Source organism: Hyaena hyaena, unplaced genomic scaffold (genome assembly GCF_003009895.1).
Source record: "Hyaena hyaena isolate Hyena2069 unplaced genomic scaffold, ASM300989v1 scaffold_1006, whole genome shotgun sequence".
NCBI lineage: Eukaryota > Metazoa > Chordata > Mammalia > Carnivora > Hyaenidae > Hyaena > Hyaena hyaena.
The window spans coordinates 88,333-115,868 of NW_024081630.1; the positions used below are offsets into that span (position 1 = coordinate 88,333).

A 27,536-nucleotide genomic window follows, 5' to 3' on the forward strand; every position below is an offset into this window, starting at 1 on the left:
GCTTCTTGTTAATTTTCATTATAAACCAGGCCATCATGCTATACTTTTTGGCCCAGGAACAGGACATATTGCCTGGAGGATTTAACATAATACCAAAATAGAATTAATAGCCAAATTCCCTGCTTGTACCTCTTGCAAATGGTTTGTAGAGGTGGCCTGAGAACACCACAACTACTCTGCTGAATTTGCTCTTTGTTTAGATTTGAAGTATGTATTTCAAACCTTGTGTAAAGGAGAAGAGGAGTTATGTCAGAATGTTTCAGGAGATGATTGAGGTTAGAGATGAAGAGTGTAGTTCTGATCATGAAATGTTAGTGGAACCTAAAAAGAAATGATTAATGCTCTGTATAGATCATGACATTGTTCTTAAAGAGGCTTATTTAAAAGCCTATAAATAGTACTGCTTTACTGAGTAATGCCTGCTGAATAGGAAAGTAGGAGGTGTGAAATTCTTAATTTTTAAATAGAAAAGTTCCTCCCCAGGTATTGTCAGTAACTTTCAGAATCTTGGGGAGAATGATCACTGGATCAATGCCAGGAAAACAGCGATAACCAGAATGGGAAGAGCAAGGAGCCTGACCCAACGGCAAAGCAAGCAAGGCTTCAGAGGGGTTCCGACAGCTCTGGTCTTCATGGGTTTCAGGGTCCGGTCCCACTGGGTCAGGATGGCATTTCTGGCTCCAGGCCACTTCCCTGGGCCCACCAGCCTAAACTGGTATGGGCTGCAAGGGCCAAAGAAAACCTCCACAGCCAATCTGGGGTCTGTGAGAAATAGCCACGGGATGCTGGGTTTTGCCCCAATGAAGGAGGCAAGTTCATCCATATAATTAATATAATCTGTTTGCATGGTCTTGCTGGTGCCAAACCTGGAGGTGGGAGAGGAAACAACATATGGATATCGAAGCTCCGTGTAGGATGTCTTACAGGAACAAGAAAATGGGGAAATCCCTCACAGATTTTTCTCAGAGGGAATCAATGTTAGTCCCTTGTGTTGGTAAGGGGACCTTGCTCATTTATTCTACACTTTGGTAACTTTCCAAGAGACTTGCATACCGATCTCATTTGGACATTCACCAAAAGTGCACAGCAACCAAAAGGCATTTTTATCCCCATTCACAAGTAGAAATTGCCTCTTACTCATGAAGTTTGTTCATGGACACTGAGCTAATTTGTGACAGAGATAGGACTAGAGCTCGGTTCTCCTGACTATTCTCATTTGCTGATTCATGTTCATTAGAGCCATCCATTTGGAGGTATCCTCTGTATCTTACAGGATTTATTGACTAGGAAAGAGAAGCCCACATTCATGCACTCCCAGACTCCTCTGCTTTCTAATCCTTTCTGGGTCTTTTTTCTGTGATATATTGCAGGAGTCATGGAGGGATGAAACAGGACTAAGTACTGGGTCAGGAGCAAAGTAAATCTTCCACAAATACTTGCTGCATGGATGGATTTAGCTCATTTGTCACCCTAAGGACCTTACTGTGGACCATGTAAGACTAAAGTAGTTCCAAGTAGTCACAAATTCTGATTTTTCTATGGAAAACATAGGCCCTCTTTACAATAGATGTTCTTACCATTTGAGCTTTTCCCTCATTTTTTTATCAATATCATTCATCATGTCTGTTATAGAAGGCAAAGTGCAAGTTCCTGAAACAAAAGAAAAAGGGAAAGATATGATAATAGTTAAATAAGTCTGGCGTAAGATCAACCTGCAATTTTTTTCTTCTTAATAATGGGCTATGATCACATCAGTATTTCCATTTTTGAGGGGTCATTGTCTAGCAAAGTGAAATCTTAAACCAATCAACAGGTGGTCATTTTGAGATAAATATATAAGTCATTTCCAGTCTTCTCAGAATTGAGACACCACATAAAAAAAAACCAAGAGCCATATAGTATTTAATATTTGCATCTTTGCTGTTAAACAAGTTAACAGATGTTTGAAACCAGTTTCAAGGATTATATTCTAGTCTCTCAGTTGTATTTTAAAAGAATATTGTCTAATAGTTTATAGTTAAAGGTAAATCAGAATCTCTTTTTTAAGATTTAAGAAAAAAACTTCATAGGAAACTATCCTCCTTTGTCAGAAAAAGGAATATCCAGCATGTAAGATGTAGAATTTAGTCAAGCCACCAGTTTCTCTCTGAAGAGCCAACAGTTCCTGGATGAGACTGAGGATATGGACTGTGCACACATCACCAAGGACTGGGGTGAGCCCCTAGAGACCAGATCCCAGCTGGGACTGCTCCAGGATTTCAGGCTCATTCTGGAATAGGTTTATGGATTTCTCTGAAACCCATACCCCCCCAAAAAATGCTTTAGTGCCCAGAGATACTTCAGATTTAGGGTGGTTTCTTTGGTAATTTCAGGATCACCTTGAACAAGACTAGAATACCCAGATCTGATTGCTCAAAAACATCCAATGATTGCCCAACTCAATGTTAGGAAGTTCCTGCCTTGTTCCAAAACTTGGAGCCTACCCTGTCCTTGGGCAGAAGGAGAGATCAAGAAGGAAGAAGTTCTGCTCAGTAACCCACCAGCTACTACCTTGGGATGCCTGCAACTGACCCCTCTGTCCTGGTACTTGGGTTCCCTAAATTGGATTATTTGCTTTATCACTCATTTCCCCTAAGGGTCAAGGCTTGCCTTGGATTATTGTCTCCTTTCTTCAGAGCCCAGGTTACAACTTATCTTAAAGGAATATGTGTCCTACCTTCTAATGCCAGTCTCCCTGAGCCTTGACCCTTAAACTCACTTCATTCCTAGTGGAATTTCATGTCATCACTTTCCTGGCTGCTGCCACGTGCAACATATTTCTGCCTTGAAGGAAAAAGTGAAGGAGTTTAAAGAGATCATTGATATGCATGATGGCAATGGTGTGGATGACAGCCTCGTGGATGAAAGGTGTCTCAGTATACATGCTGGAAGGTTCCAACCTCCTATATAAAAGAAGAACATTTAAATCCCAGCATGTTGGGCAGGACTAGAATCGTTACATACAGCTTCAAAGGAGGTAGGCCCACTAGACTCGCTTTCCAGAAGTTTTATACCTCTAGGAACAAACTTCCCACATTAAACTTCTTTAACCATGGATTTTTTGTTTTATGATTTGAATTTTCACACAACCTTAGTGGGAATTTGATCCTCGTATCTTTTGCTGGAGAATGCTGACTGCTTCCCATACCTGACCCCAGTCAAATTTGTTGTTGTTATTATTATTTTTTAATACAGAAACTCAGTATTTCCTTACCTTAGAGACTGATCATCTACTACATCTAGTACTTTCTGCTTCTAATGATCCATTGTTTGCTCTTATCTGACACATGCCAGGGTAAAAGATAAAACAGAAAAAACACTGTCTTTCCAGCAATCATAATGTTTTTCATGACTGTTGTTATTTGAAGCTGGCTGGATATTGGCTTGGAAACATCCCTTATTAACCTTTTAAGCAATGTCATTCTATTGAGTTTTGAAATCATAGTTTTATAAAATTGTCATGCATTTAGGACCAGAAGCTCTGGTGTTCTTAAGTTTAATGAAAGTCAACCATTTTAAGGAGTTATAATCACAAAACACTCCCTGAATAATGTCTTGTACTATTGCATATGATAATCCAATGTAATATCTTTAATTGCTTATAAAATATAACACTAAAATTATAGAATTATAGATTTAAAACTGGATGGATGGGACCTAGAATTTTTCCCTTGTTATTAGGATTCTTGTTTTCACAAAGAGTCAAAGGCATTCTTATTTGGCATATGGATCTCCATATGCTATCGATGACCTTCTCCATCAATGACCTTGTTTGTCTACTTACCTTTTTTAAAACAATGTTTATTTATTTTTGAGAGAGAGACAGAGAGAGAGAGAGAGAGCGACATGAGCCATGTAGAGGCAGAGAGAGAGGGAGAGACAGAATCCTAAGCAGGCTCTGTGCTGACAGCACAGAGCCCACCATGGGGTTAAACTCATGACTGTGAGATTGCAAACTGAGCTGGTATCAAGAATCAGATTCTCATCCAATTGAGCCACCCAGGCACCCCGGTCTAGTTACCTTTTATTACTTTTACTGCCCAGCGAGTTTGCAGGTCAACTGTGGGAATGGCAGCCCCAAGGGACTGGACCAAACCAATTATTCCCAAGGTTGGCTTCTCCAGTGAAGGAGGGAAAATGTCTTTAAACAAGGTGATCTCGTTGTTTCTGCTCTTAATGATGGTCTCATCAAGGAAGGGGTAGGCATAACCATAGCCTGTTGCAAAAATGACACAGTCAATGGCTTCAAACACTGTTCCATCCTCAAAAATGGCCGAAGTCTCTGTGAATTCTTTCACATTAGGCTTAATGGACACTGTACCACACAGAATGCAAGCTGGGAGCTCATCATTAAACACAGGTTCTTTCCTCAGGGTTCTGTATGGAAAATAGAGACAGTCACTAATATTTCCTCTTTGTTTTATTTGTTCATAATGATTAACTAATAATCAAATAAGAAGAAAGGAGAAAAATACCCAAGATTTTTTTCTTGTGCCATGGAATGTCACCAATATGGTTGAAGAGCAAAACTGAAGTGAGGCAATATTGTGAATTTAGAAAAGTTGCCTTTTACCACTCCTTTCTCTTTCTCATGATATTTCTCTTCTCTCCCACAGCTTCAAATCCCAGAATTAAGCACACAGGCCCTATCTCCTGTTAAAGCTATATCAGGGAAGATCCTAAATCAGAGTACCTGTGTATTTGAATTTTTTTCTTCGCTTCTTATTAGCTGTGAATCTTGATCTAATGAAAGTTTCTTAATTTCTCTTGCTTCATCTTTCTCATCTGGAGAAGCAATGACTGTTATGCCCACCTCTGGTCATTGGGTGATGGAAATAATACAAAGATCTTGGTCAGACTCTCTAATAAAGGGTGAGGTATGAGCCCCATTCTCTTGTCAAGGCCACCAGGGTCCTCAAACTGCCAGATCCAAAGATCCATTATCACTTGTCATCTTACTCAATTTATCAGCAGTGTTTGACACAATCGATGGCTTCCTCCTTCTTGAAACACTGCCTTCAATTTGCTTCCAGGTCATCATTCTCTCTCGATCCCCTTCCTATCCACCGCTATTTATCAGTGTCTCCCACAGTACTGCAAGGGTTGCTCAACATCTTCTACAATGATGACTCATAATGACTCATAGGCCTTTCAATTTTGATGTTTAAAACTAAACTTCGCTCCCCCTACAGGTCTTCCACACCCACCTCCCATAACTGTCAACTCCACCCTGCATCCTTGCTCAGTTCAGGAGTTTGGAAGACATCTCCAACTCTTTTCTTGTTCTCACATCTGTTATTCAATCTAACAGAAAATCCTATTTGGATTTACCTTTAAAATATATCCCAGATATGACCATTTCTGAGCACTTGCTGCTAACGAGTCTAGTCTAAGCCACCAACCTCTGTCATCTGGGTTTTTGACAATAGCCTCTTAACTAGTCTTTTGGTTTCCTTTCTCGACCTGCCTCTATACACTGAATGATGACCACAGCTCCAGAGCGATTTCTTCACATTAACTTGGATTTTGTCCCTAACTTGTCGGATGCTCGTTCTGGCTTCCCGTGGCATTCAGATTAGAAGCCAGTGTCCTCACAATGTCTTACGAGGTGCAATGCCATCTGGCCATTTTGATGTCTTTTGGTTTCACTCCTACTCTCCCCATCCTCTTGTTCCCATGGAGAGAAGTCCATGAACATGCCAGTTAGTTGAACATGGTATTCATGGCCCTGAAGAGGCAATATCCTAACCATTTCTTCTGGAATACTTTCCCCCAGACACTCCCCTGGCTCATTTCCTCAGCTCCTTCAGGAATTTACTTAAAAGTCTCCTTCTCAGTGAGGCTTCCTCTAGGGATGCTGACAGCACTCCCCATCACCTCTGCCTGCTTTGCTCTTTTCTCCATAGTACACATCTGCATATGGTCTTCTGCTCTTTGTCTCCCGCCTGTTTCCCACTGCTAGAAGGTAGGCTCATTAGGACAGGGATTTTGAGTGTTTTGTTCACAGGGCTCAATATAGGACCTGACACACAATAAATGCTTAATAAATATTTGTTGAATAAGTTAACTTTGATATAAGTAGTTTATAATTTAGATTTTTCACTCCATATCAAGGTAATTTCTTATGTGCCTGAGGGATATATCTAGGGGGATGTTATAGGAGACAATGAGGAGGCAGCTGAAGAAGCAGACATTGTGGCCACATTTCAGTGGGATGGCTCCGTTAAGGGTGGGTCCTGAGACTGCAGCACAGGGAAAGTCCTGCTTTGCTTAACTGAACTTTTCCATGAAGTGAGAGGCAGTAGAGCAAGGTGGCTAAGAGCAAGCAGCTCTGGAGTTAGCATACCTGGGCTCATTTTGAATACTGCTTCTGCCTTCTGGCGATGGGACTTTGGCAAAGTTGTTAACTACATTGAGCCTCAGTTTTCTCATCTTTAAAATGGGCATTATAATAGAGACTTAGTAACTGTTGTGAGGATAAAATGAAACAATGCATATCAGGGCCTTGCTCGGCTGCATTAAATGCTTGAAACACGTTAAATATTATTATCATTACTCTAGGGACTAATTCCTGACATATATAATTTCCAGCCATGCAAATCTGGGAGGGAGGACTATGAAATGGGAAATCACTCCAAATTTTTGCAGTTCTTCAGCCTCTGAAATGTGAGACATGATTGCTTCACTAATATTATTTTAGTTGGTTTGGAGTTACAGCACACACTGTGAATTGTTGACACAGAAATACAAGTAAGAGGCATATCATATTTAACTCTGCTTTACCCATTTAAAGGCATTAAACCATAGTTCTCATGCTTGAATTTTGCATTCATTTGCTTCTTGTACCACCAGTCAGAGATGGCTTTTGGCAAGTTGTTCTTGAGGAAGGTTTCAAATCGATTGACAAACACCATGTCCCATGGATAACCATCATCCCAGACCCGGCTAATCACCCAAGAGCCACTTCTGGAACTGATGATGACCTTAAAAAAAAAACCAGCAATGTTTAACCATTAGAATAGTGACCGTTTGTAGTGGATATTGTGGTGTGTCCCTCAGGTCTGACTTTTGGGGGAGTTATCACACCAGCTAGTGAGAGTGTTGCCTCACAGCTGTCAGCTGTCAGCCTTCTTTGGGAGTTGCTTTGGTTGAAAAGGGGGTCTCACCTAAAGTCTTACGCCCTTTCTGGACCCCAGCTGGAGACAGGTCAGAAGTATAGCTTCAGAGTAGTGTAAAGGGAAGCATCCTTCCCTCGCCTCTTTCATCCAGAGAGCACCCCCAAGTAAACTTCCTGTACTTAGTCTACATCTCAGGACCAACCACCCTGTCATCTCTGGTGGAGGTGACCAATAACTAAATTATCACATTTCCTCTAGTGCTTAACTGATAATCATTGTCCACAACCAAGCAATTATGAACCTCAAATGGTCATTTTGACTGAAAATGCCTTTCCCCATCCTAAAAGAAGGCAAGACATTTGGCACCTGAAAACCATAGGCTCAAATCTTGGCCCTCCTACTTACTAATGATGCAATTTGGGGCAAATTCCTTTAACTTCTCTGATATTCAGTTTCCTTATTCATAAAATGGAAATGATAGGTACTGGACACTTCAAATCTGTGTGTGAGAGTTAATGCAGTGTGCTAGCCATGCAGTATGACCACCACATGAAGAATGTGTTCCTTTCCTCCCCTTCTGTCATGATAATCTCTAACGGTGTAGTTTTTCAGGCATTTTTTTTTTTAAAGAATTTTTATCAGGGCACCTGGGTGGCTCAGTGGTTAAGCATCCAATGCTAAAAATTTTTTTAAAAATATTTGTTTACTTTTGAAGAGAGACAAGAGTGTGAGTGGGGGAGGGGCAGAGAGAGAGAGAGATTCCCAAGCAGACTCCTTCCTGTCACCGCAGAGCCAGACAAGGGGCTTGACCTCATGAGCCATGAGATCCTGACCTGAACTGAAATTAAGAGTTGGACGCTTAACTGACCGAGCCACCCTGCAAGAACACCCTTTGCCACCTCTCAACCATATGACTCATAAATATCCTTCAAGGACTCATATAGCTCTACCCCCTTTGTGAGGCCTCCAGTTCCACAATCAGAGCACTTGGTTCCTGAATCACCTGTGCATCCTCTGTTCTGGTGGTCACTCTTGCACTGTTGTTAGGTTGTTAGGCTTTCCACTTAACTCTTGAGGTTGTGTTTAATTCATATAATTTCGGTGTATTATTTTCTCAAGTAGAATTTAAATTCTGTGAGGAGAGGGGACACGTGGTTGACTCCTCTGTGTCTCTATGCTATCTAGTATAGTGCTTTGAATAGGGAAATAAGAATATATTTTTCGCTCAGCATAACACCCTCAAGGTCCATCCATGTTGCTACACATGGCCAGATTTCATTGTTTCTCATTGCCATGGAGTATTCCATGGTATAGATAAACCACATCTTCTTGATCCATTCATCTGTTGATGGACACTTAGGCTCTTTCCATGTTTTAGCTATTGTGGAGAGTGCTGCTATGAACATTGGGGTACATGTGCTCCTATGCCTCAGCATTTCTGTATCCCTTGGGTAAATTCCTAGCAGTGCTGAGCGAAATAAGTCAGGCAGAGAAGGACAAATATCATATGTTTGCACGTATAGGAGGATTAGGAGGAACTTGACGGAGGAACAAGCGGGAAAAGAAGGGCAGAAATGGTGGGGGAAAGGGAGAGAGGCAAACCATGAGAGACTCTTGAATGCTGACAAAAACTGAGGACTGATGGATGAGGGGGGGAGGGGGGGATGGGCATGGAGGAGGGCACTTTGGGGATGAGCACTGAGTGTTATGTAGAAACTAATTTGACAATAAACTATTTGTAAAATAAATAAATAAATAAATAAATAAATAAAGTAAGATTTAGGGATAAAAAAAAAAAGAAGAATATATTTTTATGCCATTTGACCTGCCACGATCTCCTTGCTTCACTCATTGTAATACCACCATTTAAAATAAACTTAAGTCGAGGATGCCATCACATCAGTAGGCATAACTTCTAGAGATAAGATTCCTGTCTTCTGGGCTTCTAGAATTTTCCAAAGCTAGTAGGCAATGTTTATTCAAAATCCTTCACATGCCCTTATGGGCTCTATATCACCTCTTTGCCATTTCCTCTCCAACCTCATCTCCTACCATTCTTTTCCAGATCCACTGAGTTGCAGTGAGAGTCTTCTCTCAGGTCTTTTCTTGCTTCAAGATATTCTTCATGGAATCCTTTTCTGACACTGAGTCCCTTCCTCAACTTTTAGCCCTCAGCTCCAATGTCATCAGCTGAAAAGAGCCTTTCCACTCCTTGTCTGAGGCAGGTCACCCTTATTACGCACTCTTACAGCATGCTTTTTCTTTTTACTAGCACTTTTTCACAATTTTCAAGTTACTTGTGCATTTACTTCTTTAAGGTCTGTTTTCTACCCTAGACTCAGTTCTAGGGTGGGTGTCATGCCTGTTTTCTTCACCACTTTCTCTCCAGCACCCAAGCCAGTGCTTGCCGCATAGTAGGCTCTCAGCAAATAACTGTGGGAATGACTGTATTCATGCATGAATATAGAACTCGGTATTGCTGAAATCATGTTTAAATGTTTTAACTCCTGAGGTGCTTGGGTCGCTCAGTCAGTTAAGCATCCAACTTCTGCTCAGGTCATGATCTCACAGTTTGTGAGTTTGAGCCTCACATCAGGCTCTGTGCTGACAGCTCAGAGTCTGGAGACTGCTTTGGATTCTGTGTCTCCCTCTCTTTGCCCCTACCCCACCGAAACTCTGTCTTTCTTTCAAAAATAAATAAACACTTAAAAAAATTAAATGCTTTAACTTCTTACCAAGATTGAAGTAGATTCTCTTTTTACTGTTTTATTTATCTTAATAAGAAAATGGACACTCTGAGGGATTTAAGGATTTGACCGAAGAGTCAGAGTCATGACCCTACATCCACACTAGTTTTGGAGGAATTGATTAGACACATGTTAGACACCAAACATCCTGAAGAAGATGACTATAGACTGTTGAATGACATCACTCCCTGCTGATAATCTGCCTCTGTCATACCAAACAATTGAAAACCTCACCTGTTGTAGAGGGAAGCTGAGATAAAAGAAACGCTTAGTCTTCCATCATGAACCCTGTACCCCACTATCCCTCCCCATCCCCCTGTTTCCTAACACCTCTTTCAAATGGTAACTGTTTCTGTTCCTTTAAAGATAGTTACTGAGTACCTGAGGAGCCATACCTGTTTAGCTGTGTGGCTGAGTTCTGTGGCAATGTCACAGCCCGAGTTTCCCAGGCCGATCACCAGGACTCGCTTCCCCTTGAATATTCCAGGTTCCTTATATTCCCGGCTGTGGAGGCATTTGCCTTTAAAAAGTTTTAGTCCTGAGTGAAAAGTGGTAAACATATGAGTCATTTGGTTTCCATTTAAAAATCTGCTATAAAAGGCATGTGGGTGAATGCAGTCACAATAATATGTAACTTCAAAGCTCCAGGTATATTACATATAATAGAAGCATATTTTAATTTAGTCTGTACTTCATATATATATTTATATATTTAAAAGACATTATCAAGATAGTCATTCATGCCAGATGTATAGATGGCAGCCTAAATTTCAGCCTTACCTGGAAAGGACTCTTTTGGTAGGTTGGGGTACACGTGGTGTCCAGAACAAATTAATACAGCATCAAAGATAGTGGATTCTTTTTTACCATCCCTTTCAGTGGTAACATCCCATTGTCCAGTGACTGAGAAATCAGGACGTTTTTTTACACCAGAGACAAGTGTCTAAAAGAAAGAGAGAAAGACAGCCTTCTTTTCTATGCTAACAGAACTATGACACCAACTTGATAAAATACTTTGGAAAAAAGTCCTCAACATTGGCTTAGGAAAAATACTTACTTCATTATTAAGGAACATATTATGAATTTAAAATTCAAAAAAATCTAACATTAAATGGTAAATATATATATATTTTTATCCCCACATGGCTTCTTGTGAATAACCAGTATGTCTTGCAATACCAGGGTAAGTCTCCACTTGGAGATATGATATGAATTTAATCACGGTTTACAAGTGGCATGTACCACACATACTAAGTAATCTAGTGGATGACCATTTTCGTAGTAACTACTTCCTAACATATCTCTTCCATTTAATTTTTTAATATCATGGTAAATGAAAGATCTTGTCTATATTCAGAGCATAAGTTCTCAATTTCCCAGTATTACCTGGGAAGCTTGTTGAAGTACAGATTCCTGGGCCATATTCCTAGATATTCTGAGTTAGTAGGTCTGGCATAGGACATGAACATTTGCTTTTCTAACAAGCTCCCAGGTGATTTTAAGGCTATTTGTCCCGGACATTTGAGTAGCGCTGGATTAGATTATCAATAAACATTCACAGCTGAATGACTGCCTTTTGGTTGGTATGTTCCCTCTTCCATTTTTTTTCAATTCTTCTGATTATATTGGAAAGAGAATCTCTATTTGATATGAATTGTTCTTTTTTCTTTCTTTTTTTAAAGTAGGCTCCACATCCAATGTGGGGCTAGAATTCCTGACCTGAGATCAAGAGTTGCACACTCTATTGACTGAGCAAGCCAGGTGCCCCTATGAATTGTTCTTTTTTTTTTTTATTAAAAAAAATTTTTTTTTACCTTTATTTATTTTTGAGACACAGAGAGAGACAGAATACAAGTGGGAGAGGGACAGAGAGAGAATGAGATGCAGAATCTGAAGCAGGCTCCAGGCTCTGAACTGTTAGCACAGAGCCCGACATGGGGCTCGAACCCACAAACTGTGAGGTCATGACCTGAGCCAAAGTCGGACCCCTAACCAACTGAGCCACCCAGGCGCCCCCCCCATGAATTGTTCTTATAAACTTTATTATGTATAGAATTTCATACATATTAAACAATATGTCTACACATATATGTATAACATCTTTGTTATTTATGAAATATAAGAACAACACAAGCACTTATGAATTCATGAAATCTTGCATATAATTTATTTAGGGTAACTCTGGGATTATGAATTTATTTATTTATTCATTGTAAAATGTTCCTTTTTGAATTATATTTTCTGTTTGTTGCAGCTGAAATGCAATTGACTTTTATATATTGATCTTATATACTACCACCTTGCCCAGTATTCTTATATTAATTGCTATTTAACCTAGTAATTTGTCTCTAGATTCTTTTGGGTTTTCCATACAGAAAGTCATATCAAGTTGTCATTCCTTTATTTATTTTTCTTTACTTACTGTACTGTTTCTTAAATTTCTTAAGACTATTCAAATAAGTAGTAATAATAAAGATCCATGTTTTAATCTGGATTTTAAAGGAAATGATTCTAACTCTGCACTCTTTAGCACAGCACTGTCCAGTAACAGTATAATATGGGGTGCCTGGGTGGCTCAGTCGGTTAAGTGTCCGACTTCAGCTCAGGTCATGATCTCACAGTTTGTGGGTTCGAGCCCCGCATCGGGCTCTGTGCTAACAGCTCAGAGCCTGGAGCCTGCTTTGGATTCTGTGCCTCCTTCTCTCTCTGCCCCTCCCCCACTCATGTCTCTGTCTCTCAAAAAAAAAATGAATACACTTTAAAAAAATTTAAAAATAATAATATGAACAACATATGTAATTAAAAATTTTCTAGTCACATTAAAATAGAGAAAAATGTATAATTTAATCCAAATCTATCTGATGTCTTATTGTTTAACAAGTAACCCAAATAAACATTGTTAGTATGTATATTATATTCTTTTCCATAATAAAACTTTGATATCTAGTGTGTTTATTCTTTTCCCATATCTCAATTTTGGGCTGGTGACCACTATACTGAACAGTGCAGATTTAAGATAATGTTCATATGTTTCCATGGGTCAAGAAAATCTCTTTCTAATCTTAGTCTGGTGAAGTTTTTTTTCCTTGCTTTTCTCTTTTTCTTTTTTGTAGAGATAGATATTAAGTTTTACTTAATAGCCTTACCAGAATTTGATAAATGTATGGTTTTCTTCCTGTAACAGGGTTTTGTACTGAATTACATATTTATGTTTCATGATATTAAAATTTTCTGTATCCTTAGCCCAAACTGGTATCAATGAAGATAGTCAATTTTTAAAAATATTTTGTTGAATTCATTTTTGAAGTTTTTTTCCCCACTAATTTTCATGAGGGGGCTATGCCTATAATTTTCCTATTTCATTTTAATCTTGTCTGCTTTTAATGTCATGATTATAATGTCATAGAATAAGTTTGGAAGTCATACTTTATTTTTTAATCTCTGGAAGAGTTTATAAAATATTGAAATAATGTATTCATCGTAAATTTGGAACTGCCTATAGAATAACTTTTCTAATGGGAAAATTTTAGTTTCTGAGGCAAAAGAACTCTTAGTTATCAAAGGACTATTCAGACTTTCTACTTTTTATGTGAGTTTTGGCAAGTTTAAAATAAAAAGATTTTAAAAAAATTAACCAATTTAAACATTATTTGCCAATGCTTTTATAGTATTCTTGTTATATTTTTAATTCATCTACATCAGTTTTATCCATTTTTTGTTTCTAATATTATTTATTTGTGTCTCTGTTCCTTTTTCCTCAACTGTCAGCTATTCGTCTTTATTTTTGGCTTTTTGAAGGATGAACTTTAAATCTTCATAATATGTTTAAAAATTTTCTTTAAGTTCTCTTTATTATCTTGTTCATTCTATGACCTTTTGGGCTTATTCTGCTTTTCTTTATCTTGTTAATTTTTCAACCTTTCTCATTTTCTAATTTAAGCATGTAAGCTTATAATTTTCATGACAGTTTTGGTCTTTATGCTTTCCACAGTGTTGATATGTAGAATTTAAGTTACCATTCACATCTCAATATCTAAAAATTTCTATTTTAATTTCTTCTTTGACCCATAAATTGTTTAGAAAAAAAGAGTTTTTCATTTATAAATTCATGGCTGTTTTATATTTATTTCTCCTTTTATTGATTTCTATGTTAATGGCATTTTAGTCTAAATGTGGTATGTGGTATTTTGTAAATTTCCAATGTATTCTCTATGTCTGGCAGAATGGTCACACTCTTAAAAGTGTTGACAACTAAGGGGCACAGTTGGTTAAACGTCTGACTTCAGCTCAAGTCATAATCTCATGGTTCATGAGTTTGAGCCCCGTGTCAGGCTCTGTGCTAACAGCTCAGAGCCTGGAGCCTCCTTCAGATTCTGCGTCTTCCTCTCTGCTCCTTCCTTGTTCATGCTCTGTCTCTTTCTCTCAAAAATAAATAAAAATTAAAAAAATGTTGACAACTAAGAAAGAGGTACTGAAAAGAACAAATAAGAGTTTGATAATAAATATAGAATCCCTCAGTTATGCCCCAACCTAATCTTTTGATAGCATCTTACCTTAAATTGTATGTATTTCAGGAGATTCTTTTCCTTGGCAAATACAGTGATGTATTCTTGGATTTTGTTGTTGTGCATAAAGTTGGGGAAGTCGTCGGGATACGGGAAGTCTGGGAAACACATCATCTCTTTGGAAGAGTTGGTAAAGACAGAATGGTAAATGCTAGCCCTGCCTTCCTCTGCATGGTCCTGTAAATGCATAGTTTCAAATGAAAGGGAGTTTGTAAATAGGTATACTTACCATGGTCATGGCCAGTTCCAAATAATTATCACTCCTTTAAGTCACCTTTACCCACAAGTACATTCAGAAAGATGAGGAATTAACTTCATTTAAACAATGTGACACCAATCAAAGGAACTTAGAATGTGGGAAAATATATATGTCTGTCTTAGCATCTTTTCTAAGGGATGCAAATTTTAAATTTAATTATGTATTTTTTTGGAATATATAACTAAAATCAAAGAAGGAGAATTTCTGATGCACATTATGATATGCATTAACTTTGAGGGCATTGTGCTAAGTGAAATGAGCCAGTCACAAAAGGCTAAGTGAAATGAGCCAGTCACAAAAGGTTAAATACTGTATGATTCCACTTATATGAGATGCCTAGAGTTATCAAATTCATAAAGACAGAAAAAATAGTAGTTGCCTGGGGCTGGGAAGAAGGAGGAATAGGAAGTGATTGTTTAATTGGTACAGAATTTCATTTTGGGAAGATTAAAAAAATTCTGAATGTGGATGATGGTATGATTGTACAACAATGTACATAAACTTAATGCCACAGAATTATACATATCAAAATACATATCACTTTGACATATCATGAGATAGTTAATTAGATCATAATATTTTATTATGCACCTAGGGCATAGAGAACTTAGGTTATGTTTATAATAGTGTTTTCAAATGTTTTTGACCACAGCCTATAATTTAATATATTTTAAATTGCAACACAATACTCACACACACCCCAAAAGTTTTATGAATAAATTATACCCAACTACTTGAATTGTATTCTGACATTTTATATTCATGCCATTTAAAAATGCGTATTCATTCATCTTTATTTCATACCACACCAATGGGTCATAGTTTCCAGTTTGAAAAACAATGGGTTAAAAAAAATGGAAAGGTGAGGTGCCTGGGCAGCTCAGTCAGTTAAGCATCTGACTTTAGCCCGGATCATGATCTTGCAATTTGTGAGTTTGAGCCCTATGATAGGCTCTGTGCTGACAGCTCACACCTGGAGATGGCTTTGAATTCTGTGTCTCCTCTGGCTCTCTGCTCCTCCCATGCTCATGCTCTGTCTCTCAATAATAAATAAACATTAAAAAAAAAATGGAAGGATGATATTTGGAAGATTGGGTAGAAGAAAAGAGAATAAAGGCAGGAAAGAGGTTGATGGTAAATCACATAGCCTTAAAGTTTCTTCTGTGGGCTGAAATTCCAAGATTAACATACCTCATATAAAATTGAGGGGGCTTTAGTTTTCACATACGAAATTTTGGTGAGATTTCGCTTATCTTAAAGTCTCCATCTGCACCAACCTGGTAAGGGGAAGTTGACATAGGAGTCAAGTAGCAGTGATTAGGAAGAGGTAGGATCTTAATTTAGCTCTCTTAAACCCATTCAGTTTGGACGGAACATAGGAGTTTCCATTTGCTCCCAAAGAGATGCAGAATTTATCTGAGATTCTTAATGGGTAGTCTACCAGACAGTTGCCATGGAGGGGGCTAAGTGGCATTTTAATTTTTTTAATGTTTTTATTTATTTCTGAGAGAGAGAGAGGGGAGGGCAGCATGAGTGGGGGAGGGTCAGAGAGAGAAGGAGACAACGAATCTGAAGCAAGCTCCAGATTGCTGAAGCTAGCTGTCAGCACAGAGCCTGATGTGGGACTTGAACCCATGAACTGTGAGATCGTGCCTTGAGCCGAAGTCGGTCGTTTAACCGATTAAGCCACCCAGGCACCACGCTAAGTGGCATTTTAATAGAGAGCTGTAGAGTGGACTAATTGGGTCAGGAACTCAATGGGAAGACTGGACCTCAGGGAGGATCATCTGATGTGCTCATAATAGGCAAGTGGGGTTTAATCAGCAAGGAGGGCCACTGGCCTCTGACTAAGCTAAGAGAGGTCAGTCTCCAAAGTCATCAACGGCTGTGTTCAATTTAAGATTCCTAAGAGATGAGCATGAATGATAACTAAACAAAACAGGAACACCAAGAGACTAGAAAGACCAGAGAACAGTTTCAGGACCTTTGTTCGAATTTGAGAAAGTTTGGCTTTCCTCCATCCCAAGGTCACATAAGTCCTTTTTCTCCATAAGTCCAGATACAATCTTGGAAAAAGCCAGGAGTTTGGGGTTATCTAAAAGACTGGGCATGATCCAAAAGAGACCTGCAGATTGAGCTGTGCACACTTGGGGTACTCCTTTTGTCTTGGAATGCTTTTATGCTTCTCTCTATGAAATTTTGGATATTTGCCTTTTGTGTCCTATTTATGCTAGGCACAAAAAAGTTATCTGAGCATTCATAGTCTAGTTAATGCTTATAGTCTAGACTGTTATCTAACATTTATAGCCTCCATTAATATTTATGGACAAAACATTGCAAAATATCAAGAACTCACAAGGAGAAGATGAGAGAGGATCTTCTAGGGCAGAGCGAGGGTTTTAGGGTTGGTGATATGCTTCACTCAACAGTCTTATGATTGTTCTCTCAACCTCTAAGTCATGTGGTAGAAAGAATTTTAAGAATGATCCTTAGTGCCCCTCATCCCTGTATAGTCCTCTCCTCTTTGAGTGTGGGTGACACCTGTAAATATTTTATCAATCTCAGGACTATGATGTTATGTGGACTTCGTCTTAACACATAATCTCTTTAAAAGCAGAACATTTTATCTGGCTGGTAGCAGGAGTCAGAAGTTCAAATCATGAAAAGAATTCAGCTTGTTGTTCCTGCCTTTGAACATGGAAGTAGCCACATACCAAAGAGCCTGGCAGCCTTTAGAAGCTGATAGGAATCCCCAATTTGTAACCAGCAGGGAAACAAAGACCTTCACTTAACATCAGCAAGAAACTGAGTTCAGCCACAAACATGTATGAACTTGGAACCAGGTTCTTTTCCAGTGCCTCCAGATAAGAGCCCAGCCCTGCCAACAACCTTAGTTTTGGCCTTGTGAGACCTTAAACTGAGAACCCAGCATACTGTGCTTCTGACCTACATAATTGAGAATAATAAATGGGTGTTGTCTTGAGTTGTTGAGTTTGAGTACTTTGTTACACAGCAATAGAAAACTAATACAAGGGTAGAGGTGAGGTACTGGAGCAAGCCAATGTTGGGGAGCATTACGTAATGTTACACCAAGGAGGAGTTTCATAGAATAAAAATGACGCAAACCCTTGAGAGAGGTTTGAGGTGCTTTTGCAACTTTGGCCGCTCCAAGGTAATCAGTCTCCCTAGAAATGTTTAGTTGATTGGTCTTCAGTTTTTCTTAGTCTCCCCAAAGATCCTGATTACTGAGAAAGAAGTTGCAGCATCAGTTAAATACATCATTTGTGACTTACTCTTTTTTTTTTAACTTAATAATGGACATCTTACTGTTCCCACTCAGTGTTGTAAAATACATCTCAGAGCTTATAGTTTATAGACTTCTTATTTTAAGTTAATCAGGTAGAAAGTTCATAAGAGAATGACTCCTGAGTCAATAATTGCATGTTTAAGTGTACTGTTGTTGTTGTTGTTGTTTTGGAGGGATCACTCCACAATGAGCCAAATCCTGCTTATTTACGGAAGTAGATTTATTCTTTTCTGATTACAAAAGGAATCCAAACTTCTGATTAAACATGACAGATTCTGTAGATGCATTTAACTCTTCTTTCACCCAAAACTTTCCCTGAGGTATGAACCCATAGGGGAAAAAAAAGAGAGAGAGAGAAAGAAAAGTAGGAACAACAACAACAACAAAAACCCAGCAATAACATCTTGGAAGATAGAACATAGATGAATGATGACAAGTGACTTAGGAAACGTAAGAAAGTAAAAAGCTAAGCCTTGGCCTAATCAAATGGGAACCCAGATCCACTAATGATATTATAAAACATACAAGGTTTGTAGTCTTTTATTTCACATGTATGATTTCTCAGAGAACTACTGGAGGATGTACTCTGATGTACTTTACTAAAAGTAGAGAATAAACTGAATAGTAGGACAATAAGGGAAAACAGGGCTGCCCAGGTAATGGCAAGGTGGCCTTGATGAGGGAAAGAAGACAATCAGTAAAACTATCTTTGATAGTTGAGGGAAGAATTAAGCTGATAGACTAGCTGATGTGTTTAAACACGCTGAGAGGAGAATCATAATTCTGTGGGAGAGCTTGGGGGATGAATTAGTATTAGAGGTAGTATTTGTAAAGTTAAATAAAGGATACAAGGTGATTATTAACTCCAGTGAAAACAAAAAGTGTTCAAGAAAGAAATGTAATCAGAATCCATTAAATGACTCAGTAATGACCAATGTTTACATTATAACAGTATAAACATGGAGGTTTGTTTAAACAAAAAGGGTCATGAACTATGAAGAAGGAGATAAAAAATTTATAAATGGGTGTGTCTTTTGTTCCATATAATTTAAAGGATTGCTGTCTGTATATAGCATGAAGTCACGACAAATTTTATAGGTGCAGAGGAAGTTACAAGAAATGAGTAAAATGGACCAAAAATGAATATGATGAAACAAAGAATTTAAGTGTAGTCTAAAAGAGGCCAGTTATTACTACGAGTAAGAAGAGATCCAGTGTTGCCTGATATTCTGATTTTTCAAAGAAGACAGATCTCTAGATTTTTATGTAAAATGTTAGATTAAAATCTTAAAAACTGTATAGATAAATAAAATAGATCATCTGAGGTTTAACCAGCCAGTTTGTTAACTCTAAAATATATGACAATGATTGATTTTTGCCTAGTAATTTTGTAACTTGTAACTTTTGGTGAGGTTAGAAAGCTGGGTAGAGAGGTCATCAACACAAGGAGAGGCTAAATATTAATAATAAAAAAAAGGGTCCAAAGAGTAGAATAAAATCAGGGGAAGTGAACTAAGGTTTGTGTGACCAGAAAAAAGATCCTTTAGTCATGAAACTCGAGGTCCAAATCCAGACAATTTACTGATGGATTGTTTGGGTATCTCCTGAGAAAGAAAGAGATTTCCCCTAGACCTGTGGCCTAGTCCTAAAGTACTTAATTCTCTCAGTGATCAAAGCAGGTGAGAGAAAGACATTACTCGGCTTTAGTTCTGTGTTATAAGTCATGAGTAGAGGGGCCTAGGGAAGTGATCCAGGAAATAGCTACAAAAGTTTGACTGATCTGCCCCTTGATTTTTTCACACTTAACAAATGTTTGGATACCTCTCAAAGGAATAAAAAAATGCTGAGAGAATATATAATGCTGACTTTAGAAACCAAAGGTAATGAAAATACAAATTTAAAATGACTTTATGATATAATCCCATAATGTGAGTTCTAGGCATATAGTCGTAAGGCTTTTAGAGACATTTGAGAAACATGGTAAGCGATGCTATTATCTGCAATGTGGTCCCTCTCAGAGAGGTAATTAGGAAACTCTGAATAACCAATGTATTAGTTTCCTGTTTACTGTTATAAGTTACCACGAATCTGATGGCTTTCAACAGCAGGAATCTATTCTCTCACAGTACCAGAGGCCAAGAGTCGGAAGTCAGTAACACTGGGCTGAAATCAAGGTGTCCATAGGGCTGTGTTAATTCCAGAGGCTCTAGGGGAGGATTCATTCCTTGCCCCTTCCAGCTTCTGGCAGATACTGCTAGCCTTCCGTGGCCTTTTCAGAGCCTAGAGGCCACCTGCATTCTTTGGCTAATGGCCCCTTCCTCCATATGAAGATGGAGGTCACAGCATAGCCTCTTCAGATAATAAGGGGCTCAGTTTTTATTGGTGTATCAAGAGTCTCTGTACACAGAGACCTTCAAAGGTAGCCCCATTATCTCATTTACTTCTGAAGTAAGCAAGAAACTTACTTTTAGACCTGCTTCTGATGCTGCCCTTTATAGATTCCAACCTAAGAGGGATTATAACTGCGTAGCAGCTGGTTTCGAGGCCTGTACTCCAGGATTGTGTTCTCACACACTTCCCAACTCACTTCCTGGCCTGCTGTAGGATGTCCCACTCACCGAGAATTTCCATAGGCCCCCAATGTCTTCACTTCTCTCAAAGCAGGTGGGCTCCAGCCCCTCTTCCAGACAGCTTCTGATGGTGGCCAAGCCACTGACGCCAGCTCCAATGATGGCCACTCTCTTTCCCATGGTTGCCTATGCAAAGACCCAAGGAACATTTCTAGCAATAGTATTGCTGAAAAAAATTTTTTTTGGTACCACTCTTTGGCTTAATAAGAAAGTTAATTTTGCACTAAGAAAGCAATATTTAAAAAAAGATCAGAACTCTTTTTAGTAATCTAACTACATTTTACATTTCTCTCTGACTTCTAAAGACAATGTTTTGTTTCAAAAAAATAAGCACTTTGTTTTTAGTCAACTCCCCCAAATTAAGAGACTGATAGTCTAGCATATGTACTTATCTTTTTTGCTTTTTCCCTTTTGTCATTGACTTTCTACTAGAGAGAGTGAACATGAGGAAGAGAAGGAGATTCACAACTAAAACACATATGCACACATCAATACCCACAAATACATGTATGTATATATGAATGAAGACGCAAATATTTCTTTTTTCTATGTTGACATAAGACTGAATGAGGAAGAAAATCATGGCATGTTTATATTTCAGTATGTCAGCCAGTCACCTCATTCCCTTCTACAATGTTCTTCACCTTCTCAATTAAAAAAAAAAGTCTGGTCTCTTGTCTAATGACAACTCCTTCCATTAACTGCCACCCCTAACCTCCATTCTCTTTTTTAAAAATTTAATTTCCTAATATTTTCCTGCTTCTGACACTATATTTAGGTCTTGCTAATACTTCTCTCTATTTTTTTCTTTTTAGGCAAAAATCATTATCCTTAATTCTTAGGGGAAAAAAATCTACACAAATTAGATGTCATTCTCATTCTGACCATATTTGGTATGAACTATAGATTCCCTTCTCCATTTATCCATCCCTCCCTCCTCCCTCTCTGCCCATTAAAATATCTTCCATTTCCCCTTTTCTACCTTTTTCTTTATCTCCCCTTCTCTTCTATGATTCAGTCCAAGTGGTTGGGGCAGTTCGGAAGGAAGAAGGTTTTCCCTGAACTAGCACTCCATGGAACTATTGGCAAATGGGAGAAATTGCTTTTATTTATTTAATTTTTTTTAAATTTTGGGGGAGGAACTGCTTTTAAAGGGAAACTCGCTTAATGGCCCTCTCACAAGTGAGCTTGCACCACCAATTCCCTGGGTGGACTGGGTTCTGCCCAGTCTCCTGGCCACCTAGCACCTGCTTTCCCTTTAGTCAAGGCAAACATGTTCCACCTCTTATCCTCCTGGATGCTCTGCTGGGAGCCAAATGCTTTCTTCCAGATGACTGCAGTTTTTGCTTCCATTTTATTGTGTGTTATTTTGAAGTTTACCTTATTTCACTCAGTCTTAATTTTGGTGGGGGGTATCTCATAGTAGTGCTCCCCTAATACTGTAGAAACCTAGCTGCTTAATTGAGATAACCCAGCAGTGAAAAATGGGTGTTCTCTGCTCCTTCGGCCTGTTCTCTCTTTTGACCTTTGTGTTCAAGGCTTGGATTTCATGAATTTGTATTTCTTTGATTCTGGGGACAGTGAGTCATCCTGGAAATGGTCAAGTTCAATAAATTGATCCATTAGTACCAGGTAAAATTATATTGGCTCTAGGACCAAGCAAGTAAACTCCCACTCATGAAATACAGTGAAATTTTGAAAAATTGTTTCCCTATGGAGCATTTTCTTATATCAACTAAAATTATGAGACCTCAATGATTCTACCCAGTTAGTCCCTTAATTGAGCAAGTGATACTTAGCAGACACTGGCATATATCTAATTTTTTGAGGAGTAACTTTTTTTTAATGTCTTTTGGAGATGGTAGTGGTGTTCATCTATAAAGTAAATGTGGTTAACTGGATGGAGGGCCTTCAGATCTTCATTCTGTCTCTTACAGCTGTTTGGCTTTGAACAAGTCACTTAACCTGTCCAATTCTTGGTTTCTTCATTAATGAAATAGGGATTCTTCACTACTACCATCTGTCTTGCTTAGTTGTTGCAAGGATTACAGTATATTTATGTATATATATATATTTTTACACATGTATATATATTTATACATGTATTCACATATGGCATTTAGTTAGCAATTACTAAATGGTAAATGTGGGTTGTTGCTAAGTTTGGTTTTTTCTTCCTTTTTTTTAAATTAAAAAAAATTATTTATTCTTGAGAGAGAGAGAGAGAGCATGAGCAAGGGAGGGGCAGGGTGAGAAAGGGACACAGAATCCAAAGTAGGTTCCAGGCTCTGAGCTGTCAGCACAGAGCCCAATGCGGGGCTCAAACCCACAAGCCAAGAGATCATGATCTGAGCCAAAGTCAGATGCTCAACTGACTGAGCCACCCAAGTGCTCCTGTTTTTTTTCTTTAAATCATGGGGTTCACTAAATTTTCTAGGGATAAAATTCAGACCACGTGATTTTATCTCCTCTCATTTTTCATACAGCTTTTTTTTTTTTTTCAGTTTTAATGCACATAAACTATACTATAGGGCAAAGAAAAGACTGTGGATCTCTTTCTCAGGAACATTCCTATAGCCTTTTTCATCTAAGGAGGGACAGGACACACCCAATTCCACCTTGGCCTCTGATGTTCTCTTTCTCCAGGAGGTGAAAAAGGCCACTCTTCCCCTCTCTGCCCTCACAGGTGTGTATATTCTGTCTGTGGAAGACACATTTATTGCTCCTCATCTCTCTCCTGAGCACCTCATCCTAGCTTTTCTTGCTGTAACTTTCTGCAAAGCTTTCTTTTATCTTCAGAATCTCAACTGCCCAGGCCTTGGTTGGGGCAGTGGCCACTCCCTGCTTCATTGAGCCCCTCTTTTCCAAACCTTTAATGCAGTTTCCTTCTTGTTCTCTGGAATGGGGCCAGCTAGAGAGAATACTTGATAGAACAATTTAGCTCAGATTATGACACTCCGTGGAGGGACACATATCAGGTATGTCCCAAGTTTACCCTTAATTCCTGGCTACACTTCCAATGCACTAGCTTTGACTGCTGTTCTCAACCCATAGCTTCAGGTCTGGTGGCAATTTGAATACGAGTACTTCAGTGAAGAGAACTGACAACAGAGGTTTCCTGAAGGAATGTTCCAGGTTAAGCGCCAAGACTACCAGTCCACTGTCTCTTCTCTGTCTTTTTCTTGTTCAGTCTCCTTAACTGCATAGAAGAGGTACCTAAACAAGGTTATAAAGAGATGTTCATTTTGTATGTACCCAGGGAGATTCAGTGCCTCCTTTCCTCACATAAGCTCTAGAGTTTGGGTTGACAAACTTTTTCTTTGTGAACCATACAGTCTCTGTTGGAACTACTTAATTTTGCCATTGTAGTTGAAAATAGCCGAGACAATATGTAAATCAATGAGCGAGGATATGTGTGTGTGTGTGTTTAATGTTTATTTATTTTTGAGAGAGAGAGAGAGAAAGAGAGGGGGAGAGGGACAGAGGGAGAGGAAGAGAAAGAATCCCAAACAGGCTCCTTATTGTCAGCACAGAGCCTCATGTGGGGCTCAAACTTATGAACCGTGAGATCATGACCTAAGCTAATATGAGGAGCTAGAAGTTAAAGGACTGAGCCACTCAGGAGCCCCGGATCTGTTCTAATAAAACTTCTGATAGACCCTGAAATTTAAGTTTCATGTAATGTTCACATGTTATGAAACATTAGCCTTCTTTCAATTTTTACCTCCAACCATTTGAAAATGTAAAAACTGTTCTTGGCTTGCAAGTCATACAAAAACAAATGGGACCAAATTTGGCCATTGGCCTACCCCTTCCTTGGAGAAACAACATTATTCTAGTGAATCATTGTTCAGGGTATTGCAGGTCTTCTGTGAGGTGGTCTTGTTAAAAAGCTTTAAAATATGAGCAGATAGTTCTGTTTTTAAGGAATTTCCTAGGGAAGAGAATTTCCAAATGAACATGCCTCTTGCAAATTCAATTTGCCCATTATAATGGATCCCCCTTTAGTAAGTGCTCACCACACTCCTGCCCACCTCAGAACTAAGGAAAGCCAGAATTAACCATCCATGAGTGGAGGCCTGGCTGAGGACTAAACCCATTCGCCAAGGCTTTCATTTAGTTATCAATTTCCTCTGTTTACTCATCTGCTCACACACAGAGGTCATAAGTCCCAATGAGGTACAATAATGACCAAGAATGATGTAAAATGAAAGTGTAAAAGTCCAAAAAGAAATACCGACAAATTCAAGTCAAGCAAGTCCTTAACTAACCAGTCCCACTGTTATATATAAATTTCCTTCAAAGGAGTTTTACACCAGAAAATGAAATCCTACTTTATGAGAGATTATTGGTTTCTAACACAGTGTGTTCTTATTTAAACTTGTGAATGGACAGAGAGCAAAGGAAACTATATGTTCCTAGATACATTTAGATCTGAGTCAGAGTGTTTGTTGAAGATCAAATGTAGAAAAATAATTTTTCTTGAATAGATGAATGTTTGATACTTTACCTACAAGAAAAGTGTCTTTCATAGAGGGTAAGTTATCAGAATTACTCTGAAGAGGAAACCAGGGTATCATATCCTACCTAGCACCTGACCTAAAAGGGATTGGGATCACGAGGGGTCTGATGTGTCAAGAAGTGAAGAGAATCAAGTCAAACTCTCTAAAAATCAGTAAAGATTGGTATAGCAAAGCCAAGGTGAGCCACCAAGCTAAAGGCAGGAATGGGCCCCAACAGGAGGAAAATCAAGGATTCAGAGCTAGATGTAAATGAAACAGAACAGAAAGAGCTCATGAGGAAAGGGAGAGGTTCTCAGGAATTAATACTACTGAATAAAATATCTACATATTCCTTTTATTGGTTAATTTGTGTGTGGTACTTGAGTGCACTGTTCTGGTTAAAAAATACTAGGTGTAATACCAGTTTTGCAAGTATAGTTGACCCTTGAATGATGTCAGGGCCAAGGGCATTGACCCCCTGTGCAGTTGAATATCTCTCAGTAACTTCTGACTCCCAGATATAATATGACTCATACTATCCCTATATTTCTAAAGCCTTTTTTGCCTGAATAATATACAACAACATGTGAAATTATGTCAAATCCAGGTAAAATAAGAAGGTATACTTCAGGTAGCTGAAGAATCAGAACAGATATTGAGATAAAATTCAGTCTCCTCCTCCTTCAGTGTCAAAGGAAGAGGCACTTATGATCTGTTAATAATATAGTAATGCTAGCTGTTAGTACAGGGAATATAAGTAATATTGTGTTTGTAATTAGAACACATCAAACAAATAGTTGTATTTGGTATTGAGATATAGTTGGTGGTTTTATTTTGATAATTGTAGTGATAAAATCAATCACACCTAAAATAGACACCTGCTAAATGTAATGAAAAGATAGTCAAATATACAGATGTTCCTTTGTGGACTAAATTACTGGCTAAGGGCAGATATACTGTTCATTCTGTTCCAGCATCTCTCCAATTATCGATGAGGCCAGTAGACTGAAGAATGATAGTAGAAGAAGTAGAAGTTTATATTGTTTAGTTGAGGAAATGCTGTGTCAGGGGCTATAGTCATTAATGGTAATAATCAATTACCAAAACCCCTGATTGTAACAGATATTACTAAAAGAAAGATTATTACGAATGTGTGAACAGTAATAATTATGTTATAAATTTTATCATTTCTTTTTTTTTTAATATTTTTTATTTATTTCTAGGAGAGAGAGAGACAGCGTGAGCAGGGGAGGGTCAGAGAGAGAGGGAGATACAGACTCTGAAATTGGCTCCAGGCTCTGAGCTGGCAGTCAGCACAGAGCCCGATGCGGGGCTCGAACCCACGAACCACGAGATCATGACCTAAGCGAAAGTCGGACGCTTAACCGACTAAGCCACCCAGGCGCCCCAAATTTTATCATTTCTTAATAAAGCTCCAGGCTGAACTAATTCAGCATGAATAAAAAGGTTTGGGGGAGAGAGCTTCCAGTAATTCTGGTTCAAGCACCAAATTGTAAACATGATGTGCCAATATCTTTATGGTTTATTGAGAATAATAAGTGGTTTATGAACATACGTAAAATGGCTGAGTCAGCATTAGACTAACTCTAAAGGCAGGGGCTGAATCCTGTTTTTACCAAGCCCTGTGGTGAATGACTGATTGAACTGCAAATTCAAAAAAGGAGCTTTGATTCTACCAGGCTTGCTCCATCCTTCTGCCTTAAACACTGGAGAAGACTGAAGCCAGTTGACTGGACTCTTTACGTCAGTCCAATGAAGATTTAGCTTAGTGCAAGTGTTTGATTCACATTCAGTTGATATAAGATAGACCTGTGATCTGTATTTCAGGAACAAAGACATTTGGTGCAAAGAGCTTTGAAGGTGCTTAGTGTACCTTAATCTAACTTCCTAGTTCAGCCCTTATAATATTGGTGTTAGAGGAAGGACCAATGTTGATATAATAATGAATGGATGTAAAAAATTACTTGCCTTACATTTGCAACTTGTCATTTTATTTCTGTTATTTACTGATGGAAATGGTAGTAATGTGGAAGAAGTTAATTGTATGCAGAACTATAGACTGAATAGTTCTATGATAGCTTTTAATATTGGTGTAATAATGCTCCTACTTTTGGAAAATTATTCATTTGGGTAAAAAAAACCCTGTGAGTGTTGAGGTCTCCTAGAGATGATGTAATGAGAAAAATCATATTAGTAATTAAAGGTATTCTATTTCGGGGTGCCTGGGTAGCTCAGTCGGTTAAGCATCCGACTTCGGCTCAGGTCATGATCTCATGGCTCATGAGTTCAAGCCCCACAGGTCATGATGTCATGGCTTGAGAGTCAGCCTCGCTTCTGGCTAAAAGCCC

The 27,536-nt window shown here is 38.5% G+C and overlaps 1 protein-coding gene across 1 annotated transcript; it reads right to left on the reverse strand.

Annotated features, from left to right (window-relative positions):
• Positions 1-423: 423 nt before the first annotated feature.
• LOC120223515 (dimethylaniline monooxygenase [N-oxide-forming] 3) lies at positions 424-21,664 on the reverse strand. The gene is made up of 9 exons (XM_039221695.1): positions 21,648-21,664; positions 20,654-20,791; positions 14,458-14,646; positions 10,685-10,847; positions 10,300-10,442; positions 6,823-7,022; positions 4,061-4,416; positions 1,578-1,650; positions 424-866 (listed from the first exon to the last, which is right to left on the reverse strand). Exons 2-9 carry the CDS (start codon positions 20,783-20,785, stop codon positions 521-523), a joined length of 1,602 nt encoding a protein of 533 aa, XP_039077626.1. The 5' UTR covers positions 20,786-20,791; positions 21,648-21,664; the 3' UTR covers positions 424-520.
• Between the last annotated feature and the right edge of the window lie 5,872 nt (positions 21,665-27,536).

What these genes read in the sequence shown, in the direction of transcription:
- LOC120223515 (XM_039221695.1), bottom strand. Translation starts at nt 20,785, where the DNA reads ATGGGAAAGAGAGTGGCCATCATTGGAGCTGGCGTCAGTGGCTTGGCC. An exon ending in GGGGCCTATGGAAATTCTCG is followed by an intron (nt 14,647 to 20,653) that starts GTGAGTGGGACA and finishes ATGCATTTACAG; the next exon opens with GACCATGCAGAGGAAGGCAG. An exon ending in ACCAAAAGAGTCCTTTCCAG is followed by an intron (nt 10,443 to 10,684) that starts GTAAGGCTGAAA and finishes CTTTTCACTCAG; the next exon opens with GACTAAAACTTTTTAAAGGC.